The sequence below is a fragment of the Anguilla anguilla genome, chromosome 2 (genome assembly GCF_013347855.1).
Source record: "Anguilla anguilla isolate fAngAng1 chromosome 2, fAngAng1.pri, whole genome shotgun sequence".
NCBI lineage: Eukaryota > Metazoa > Chordata > Actinopteri > Anguilliformes > Anguillidae > Anguilla > Anguilla anguilla.
Window position 1 is genome coordinate 45,039,682 of NC_049202.1, and position 8,825 is coordinate 45,048,506.

Sequence of the window (8,825 nt, forward strand, 5' to 3'; positions counted from 1 at the left end):
CCATAATGAGGCAGATATGTTTGGATAGGTTTGTTATTTTCAGTATTTATTTAATAGGCCAAAATATTTGTCAGTATTGTCATCGCCATTTATTCATTTTTACATGCTTCAGAACTCGGTGGTCCCATGCAGCTTGTGTGGCCTACTGCTTTGTGGCAGACCTGTTGCTAATAGTAGCACTTGCAGTTGACCAGGGCAGAAATTTGACAGACTTGTTGGAAAAGTGGCATTTTATGACCGTGCCACATCACTCAAGAACACACGTAAGATTCACTGTATGTAGCGAAGAATATTTACACATTTTCCACCAATACAGATACAAATCCTTTATGAACAATGTGGTCAACATCATTCCTGTTTAGTTCTACTTTTATCACAGTTGGCAATGTTTTACTTGTGTCTTATCGTAGCAGCCATTACCTATACTTCAGAAATCTGTTAAGGTGGGACATAAATGTTAGGTCCTTGTCAGGATAGTTTAAATAGGAAAAAAAACTCTTTGTCTGTGTAGGCTGAAAGTAGAGTATAACGACAAAATAATTTTATCTGACATTACAACATTCCACATGTAAGGCGTGGAATGTGTAGAGGTTCCTCTGCGCACCCAAAACCTTTGCTTCAGTCAGGCAATGTCTTGTGGGCCCACAAACAAGCAAAAATTACAAATGAAGGGGAAGCTGATGTGCAAGTGACTGAGAAAAATAAAACACATTATATAGCACCATTGTTGTACAGTAGCATTGTTTAATTGGGTTAAAGAGTCATAGTTGTACATCTCACTTTTCATTTTCTGCATATCATACAAATAATATTCATGTACATTACTGTATGTAGTCTAGGTTTAATCATTGAAAGTTCACTAAGGGTAGTAATGGGTATGATTTAAGATAGGTAACCATAATTTTTGACGAGGTGTTGATTGATGAGTATGCAATGTAATCGGTATGCAATATTACAATGTAAATGAAATTCTTCAAGTTTTCAGTCAGTCTTACAGCAGTCTCTGCAAACGATTGCAAATTTCTTTGGATCCCAACGAAACCATCATTTCGGCAACACTTGGTCCTTGCTATAAAATGAATGACAAAACATATGGAATATTCATTTTAAACATACTGTTATATTAGCAATACAATATTTAAATGAACACTTTTAGATTAATTTGATGCTTATGTATTTTAATTTTCACATAACTGGATATACTATGAGATACTTTTTACAATATTAGTACATTTTTTATTTAATAAAAGTCATCTTTAAACACTTAATGGGTAAGAGACATTCTTAATGTTGTTTCTAAATGAAATAAACTGTCAAAATGCATCTGAATTACCTGCTGGCCACTGAGAGCTAAGCGCAGAAACTTCATCATTTCACTGTATTTTGTTACTTTCATTTTTTTTGCCAGTCTTTTCAACTCCAAACTCAGGCACTCAAGAGTAAACTCTTTATCTTCCTTCTCAATCAACCTGCAGAAACAAGGCACATTTCAAACATTCCATTCAACAAAAAAATTCCACGCAAACTTAAGAGACAATGAAAAATTCAAGGTGCCATTCTGCAGTTCTTGAACAGTACGATCAACTGATTTGAGGCAACATTAGCTGATTTTAATAACAGTGCAATCAGTATTAATTAAAAAGCATTTCTGTTCCCATACAAATGTAGCCCCTGAAAGAGGACTACTTGAAAATTCGATGAAATGAAATAAGCCAAAGACCAAAGGGCTTGCGAATGGCATATCCAGCTAAAGAAGTAGCCCTTAGTACAATAATGTAACCCACAGCTGGCAAGCCATTTCCAGCTTCATGCCACAACACTGCAGAACATCCACTGGTCCATCAGACCAGCTCTTGTCTGTCTGTGACAGCTGCTCAAGTGGAGCAGTCCTCAAGCACAATGGCTGCAGTTCTGTTGGTAGGCTGCTGAGTAAAAACAAGTAGTGGCTGGCTGCCTTCTGATTCAGATGATGTGTGTGTAGTAGTGTGGGCATTCCAGAAGTTGTTCCAGGAACAGGTGTAGTTACAATTTGGAACTGTAGCTGTATGACTCTCCATATCCCTTCTACAGCAAACTGAGTTTGAATAAGTGTGTGCTTACTCCAACACAAGGGTGAGAATGGTATGTGCTTCAGAGGAGACTGCTTCAAGCTTCCCAAAAGGAATAGAGGGTCTCATCCACAGGTAGGAGTAGGCAGGAGTCACCAAGTCTTGGAGACGAGTTATGTGCCCCTTTCAAGAAGAGAAACAAATTAACTAATAAATTAGTGACAATACCAAACAAAATTTTATTTTAAACATCAACCACAGAAATGGCAAAAATGTATTACCACAGACATACCGTAATATAGAATTACCTGCAATAACCCCCCCACCCCACTGTGCCACACTGCCATGTCACCTTAGCAACATCTCTCCTGAATTGAGCCCTTATTGGGTTTTTCTAGTTAGAAGTAAGTTCCAGTTTCAATTCATAACTTCACGAAGGTTGTGATTGCTTTTAAAGAAGGAAAATCAGTGCAACAAAATGATCAGTCAATGCAACCAGAAATTCCAGTTAAACTATGGTGTCAGAAATTAAACAAACTGATTAGTCTATGTTCGTCTTTGTTTGTGATTGCCTGCTTGTGTACCTGGGCGTAATATGAGTGATGTGATAAAAATTGATGTGGGTCTTTTTATGTATTGACAAGGCACTTGGCTCTTAAAGCGATATTAATTCATCTTGAACTAAAGGTATTATGGGGAGCTGTCAGTTGACAACATGGAGAGCTCTGTCTATGCAATGGTCTGGCTGCTTCAAAGTCAGACATAAAGGTCAGCTTCCACACAGCAGTGCAGGTGCTTCCACACAAGTATGGCTCCTGAATTAAGAAATTAACATTCCATCATGCTTTGGCATTTGACTGTCATGGCTAAAAGGAGGGATCTTAGAAATGGGGTGTTTGTTGGAGGACATCCAGCAGGCTTCAGAGACAAAGACTGCTGAACTTGCTGATGCTACACAAAGAACAGTAGCCAAAGTGATACTGGCAATGGAAGCCCAAAGGACATCATGAACTGGGCAACTGTGGTCAGAAATGCATTCTCTTTCACTGGGGTGTTTGTGTATTGGTTCGAGGACACAAGGCAAAACACATGAGCAACTCGGAATCACTTGATCGCTAATACCAATCTAGGGCATGATCAGGCGTTTATGTTATGGTGCTATTCAAAATCACAAAAGGGAGATGCCCACAGAAGAGACATCACAACACATAACTGGAGAACTAGTGCTGGTAGGAGTACAGGTATATCTCTCATTGACAACAGCTGTTACCCTATGGGCCCATTACTGCATTGTTAGGAGAAGCCAATATATGAATAAATGTGATCACCTAAAAACACACCTCAATTTAAACTCACCCCAACCTTGTCAGGGCGATGGCAATAGTGTCCCACCGCTGTGAAATCTTGGTCACAGTCAGGTGACAACGACCCATTACATTACATTCATTTAGCAGATGTTCAAATCCAGAGCCATTTACAAGGTAGGAGAACATAAACCCATTCACATGACTTACACAAGTAATGGTGCCAGAACTGGCAAACAACATTTCTAGACCAGCGAGTACATATGTAACATCACTAAAGCACTAATGCAGAAGAACTATGCTGAGCAAGTACCCAACAAAAGCCCAGTTTTTATGACCCAGCCTATACTCTTGATGACTACTTTTCCTAAATAAGTAACTTAACAGCCTATAAAGTATTGAGAGAGAAGCACTAAGGGAATATAATGGCAAGGAAAAGGTCAACCCTTTCTCACAGCCTGAATAAAGTTCAAAATTTGTGAAAAACTCAACAGAACTGTCTGCAGCCTACAAACAATTTTGACAGTTTTTGACAGATATATGTGACAATTAATAAAACAGCAATTAGTACTCAAATTCTTAACTGAGACCTAATATATGATATAATATTGCATAACTCAGTATCATTTTCCTCCTGACATGAAGGTCCAGTCCCAAAACAAGTCAGGTTCCAATACTCAGAAAGTCATAAGGTCCGAAACTAAAATGTGCAAATAAAGGGCATAATATTAAAGAGACTGCCTTCACAATTGCCACTGCTAATATGAATGTATCTTGCACATGCTAGATTTCATACTACAATGTTACATTCCTTGACTAGTATTTTTTCGTCCCATCCAAACAAAATGTAACCATTTAAAATATTTATTATTCCGTGACAGTTGTACAATTAAGACGTTCCTTGTTTTTAAAATATGAAATAAATGAAATCTGATTTTGGTGCATCTGTGGGACAATATCATTGAGAAATAAAGGCTAGGAGGAAGGTGTTGCTGCCATCCTGTGGACATGAGTTGCAAACATGGGTCATCATGGTTGGCCTCACTAACATAATCTGGATTGCACAGAGAGGGGGTTTTCTGAAAGAGAAAGGAGTGTGGAAGCAAATCGGCAAAAATATTACCTTTCGAAGGTGAAGGACGCGCTTAATGTACTCGCTGTGCAGGACTTCGCTCTCTTGGACCTGTGGTCCGTAAGTCTGCTCAATGAGGCCCTGCAAGTCCTTCACCAGGAAATCACACTTCTGCTCATCATTAATTCTCTGCATCAAATGAATCCTACAGAATAAACACGCAAATCGTTATTTCAGGAACAATGTCCTCATTAATAAATAACATTATAACATTATAGTAAGGTAAAGCAAGCAAAACAACATTACAGCATCACTATGCATTTCGTAAGGGACTGCACAAATTTTCTTGGATAAGAAAAAAATTTAAATTTAACCATTCACCCGTATGACATATTAGTTTGTGGTAGTGGGAATGAATCTAATTCCATAGTACAGCTGTCTACAAACTGGACTCATTATTTTAAAACCAAAATAAGCTTTTAACATCTCTCATTTCTTAGTACACATTTTCAAAAAACAATACATATTTTATCGCCTTTCCTAAGCTGTGCATAAAATATCCTCAGACTCTGTGCAAGCCCAATTTGCAAACTATGGTGTGGTAACAAGGGCAGCTGACATCACATGCTTTAGAAGAGAGCATGTGTTTTCTGCACTCTCACAAATCAACAGTGGAGGCTGCAGCAATGAGCATTGACGTATGCAATGCATTCCGAATTGGGGAGAAAAAAACGGGGAAAATATGTTAAAACTATAAATACATTGTTTATAATATAGTTTATTATACAATAGTTTCTTATCATACTACCCAGGGTTACACCCCTAAGCTTGATTTCTTTGGGCCTTTTTGAGTTCAGTGTTTTGAGTTCCAATACATATCAGCCAACAATTAACATGCTGCAATTACATACATATAATTGAAGTCCTGAATTGTAATTTTGACACAGTAATACAATTGTAGACTAATTCAGTAACTGACTCACCTATTAAACTCAGACAGCTTGTCTAGATCCAAAAGAGCAGAGTGGGTTGTTATTCTTGATGCATCAAATTCAGAAATCATTTCATCAAGCTTCCTCCCTGAACGATTGTCTGCTGTTTGAAGAACAGAATATAAAAGTTTAATTGAGGGAAAAAATTCTTGCACCATCTTGTGGCAATTTTGGCAAACAGCATGTGAGCAATACAAGAGCATAATTTAGTTGAAATATATACCACAAAGAAATGACAATTCACTAATGTAATGAAGCCAAACATTTATACCATCTAAGCTATATGTGTTCAAGAGAAATGATTTCTGCAGCCCAGCATTAAACCGAATAACACTAATATGGCAATAACACATATTGATAAACTAAATGTCAATACTAAACTAAGCAATGCTAATGACAACACAAAAATATATAATGACAGGTCTCACTTGTAAATCCTGACCCACAGTTTGTTATAATATCAAGCAGTGCCTCAGGCAAAGTCCCTGCTTTGGCAAAGTGTTCAATGAAGATGTCGCCCTGGCGTTTGGAGAGCTTGCTACCATCCTTGTTCAGCAGAAGGGGCAGGTGTCCAAAGGTGGGTGGCGTCCAACCGAAGGCCTTGTACATCAGCAGGTGTTTAGAGGTAGAGATGAGCCACTCCGTGCCCCTCAGCACGTGGCTGATCCGCATGTGATGGTCGTCCACCACGTTGGCCAGGTGGTACGTGGGGAAGCCATCGGCTTTCATGATGACGGGGTCCCCTTCCACAGTGGCCACCTCGTGCCTATTCCAGCCAAACACCATGTCATTGAAGGGCTCCACACCCTCCTGCAGGCGGAAGCGGACCACATGGGGCAGCCCCTGACTCAGCTTTTCTGCCACCTGGTCTGGTCGCAAGTGCCGGCACCTGTTATCATACCTGCAAGCAAACCAACAAATGGCAGAGTTTACAATATGAGCTGCATTAATTCCACACTTATTCTCCAACCCCACTCTGTCACAAAATACTAATTTGTGTTATCTGGAAAAAAAAGAAAGAATATAAGGCCCTGTTTATATGCATGTGATATGAATTAAAATTCAAGACTGAAGAGCCAATCACATATATTAGATTTCTGTATATCTGATAGGCTATATGTGGTTGGCTCTTTAGTCTTGAATTTTAATGTAGGCCTACTGCATGTCCAATTCTGTGCTTTTAGACTGAGACTGCATTTCCGTCATTGTTGCATAAGATCCTAAAAGGCTTTAAAACAGTCTTGTGACTCCTGAATGCTTATTATTCGGTATTCAGTAGATTGCTTGTGATAGAGAAGACCCATGCTGGAATGTTTATTGATCTGTTTTGCCAGAACATACTAGATTTAGAAAATAAATGGTGCACATACTGCTAAGAAATTACATCTTACTAGCTATACAGCACATGCTGTCAACATTACCCTTTCACTGCATGTGTTCATTTTATGTGATTATAAAGATTCCATATGTCTACACTATGTGCACATTAAAATATGGCAGGACATAAGCAGTTATGATTCACTTTTTATTTGCTAGCATGAGTAAGTAGCTAGCTAGTTAAAACCATAACTCTTTGTTACTGCATATGTTTTAACTGACTCTTGACCAACATCCATAGCAGTTTTCATGTATTTGACAGCCACTCATTCAGACAAAAATTACTGGCACCGCCATGTGAACACTAACCATTACATCGGATAATCGCTGTCTGTGTGAACAAGAGAAGCCACTAGTGTTTCCAGGAAAATTAATACGGAAATGTTCCAAATGGGAAGTAACTATGTCAGCCGTCGTCAGCACATACCGAGGGGTCTGCCTGCTTCGAAGGGCTTCTTTTTTCAATAACTCAAGCCTCTGTGGAGAGCAGAAACAGTGATAGGCATCCCCTTTGTCCACTAGTTCCTGAGCTGCTTGGCTGTACACATCCAGTCTCTGTGACTGTTGATAAGGACCAAAGTTACCTCCTTTTCGAGGGCTTTCATCTGGGGGTATCCCTGTATGAGGGAAAAATATTGTTTTGACCAAATAAGAAATAGTAGTGACAAACATTGTCATTTATTAATAATAATAATTCCATGGTGTGCACAAATTCTACAGCTCATATCTCAGCTGACATTTCCCATAGCCTCAGAGCTTTCAGAGCAAACACATTATTTCTGTACACATAATTTCAGTTCACATTATTTCCAGTCAAGAGGAAATAGTCAACATTAAATCATAGAACATTTTTTTCAGATGAACAAGCCTGCTATTATCTTTAACATGAGACTGAACTTGCATGACACGTGTATTCCAACACAACAAACATAACGTTTGTCCAACAAAAAAAAAATCCTGACACTACAGTATGAATTAAACAGCCAATGCTTTCTGTGCGGGTGTAACAGTCTCTTTTTTGAAAACCAGTGGAGCTTACCCGCCCATTCCAGCATATCCTCTATCCCGTCTGCAGCACCTCGAACCAGCCGGCTCTGATCAGTGTCTTCCATCCTTAAAATGAACGTACCGCCATGTTTCTTGGCAAAAATGAAATTATAAAGGGCAGTGCGCAGTCCACCCAGGTGCAGAAAACCTACAGCAAAATGATTTTCTTTAACACTGCTGAATGTCCTTTCCACAGTACAGGGCAAAATCTCATATTGTAACGCTAAATTACTAACGTGACAATTCACTTATGATAGCCACTTCCTTAGTTATATGGACAATCAGATTTAAAAGTGTCACGATGATTTTAATCGCTCCTTCAATCCGTATACGATAAGATACAGGATATTCAATTGTCAAATCAAACTAGCCAAGGACCAACACCATAAGTCACCATACCTGTTGGACTTGGAGCAAATCTGACCCTTGCATTCCCGCTTTCAGACGAAGTCTGTCGCCTCTGCAGACCCCCACTTAACAGAACATCTTTATTTTTGTGACTGCGACCGTTCCATGTGAATGCAGAGGTTTGATTCCCACGAGTTTGTCCATGTTCCACATACACATATCCTAAGATCTGTTCTCTCCAGCATCTCACGCGATTACTTCGTCTACTAGTCCTTACAGCAAAACGTACACAGCATGATGACATAAAGTTCAAGCACGGTGCTAAGTACATACTTTGGCAATGGTGAGCTCAAAAGCATCGAGTTATTTTGCTAACTAGCTAATGCTCCATAGTGGTGTTTCAAAAAAAAGAAAGGACTGAATCAAAAAAGACGTGTTATGACTGAATGAATTATCGTACGTAGTACCCTCATCATCTGACGCCGGATTATTATTACTATTATATATTATGATATTAGTTTTACATAAGTTTTACATTGATACCCGATTTGTGCAGAGGGAAAAGTTGACCTAAGACCAAGTGCAGAGAAGACGCAATCGTCGCCCTTGCGTACTATGAATACTGGGAAATGAAGTC

General features: G+C 39.0%; 1 protein-coding gene across 4 annotated transcripts; it reads right to left on the minus strand.

The window, feature by feature from the left end:
* Nucleotides 1-724: 724 nt before the first annotated feature.
* Nucleotides 725-8,807, minus strand: ears2 (glutamyl-tRNA synthetase 2, mitochondrial). Of its 4 annotated transcripts, none has more exons than XM_035398274.1 (9): nt 8,240-8,807; nt 7,833-7,932; nt 7,221-7,410; nt 5,845-6,317; nt 5,408-5,519; nt 4,476-4,629; nt 2,101-2,231; nt 1,334-1,469; nt 725-1,069 (listed from the first exon to the last, which is right to left on the minus strand). In XM_035398274.1, exons 1-9 carry the CDS (start codon nt 8,270-8,272, stop codon nt 992-994), a joined length of 1,407 nt encoding a protein of 468 aa, XP_035254165.1. In that variant the 5' UTR covers nt 8,273-8,807; the 3' UTR covers nt 725-991. The 4 variants fall into 4 exon arrangements, with proteins under 4 accessions (XP_035254165.1, XP_035254157.1, XP_035254173.1 ...); XM_035398266.1 differs by having other exon boundaries at nt 5,408-5,516; nt 7,833-7,988; XM_035398282.1 differs by having other exon boundaries at nt 7,833-7,906; nt 8,240-8,806.
* Nucleotides 8,808-8,825: the final 18 nt, after the last annotated feature.

What these genes read in the sequence shown, in the direction of transcription:
- ears2 (XM_035398256.1), bottom strand. Translation starts at nt 8,519, where the DNA reads ATGTACTTAGCACCGTGCTTGAACTTTATGTCATCATGCTGTGTACGT. An exon ending in AAGCTGTCTGAGTTTAATAG is followed by an intron (nt 4,630 to 5,407) that starts GTGAGTCAGTTA and finishes TTTATTCTGTAG; the next exon opens with GATTCATTTGATGCAGAGAA. An exon ending in ATTCTCACCCTTGTGTTGGA is followed by an intron (nt 1,470 to 2,100) that starts GTAAGCACACAC and finishes TTGTTTCTGCAG; the next exon opens with GTTGATTGAGAAGGAAGATA.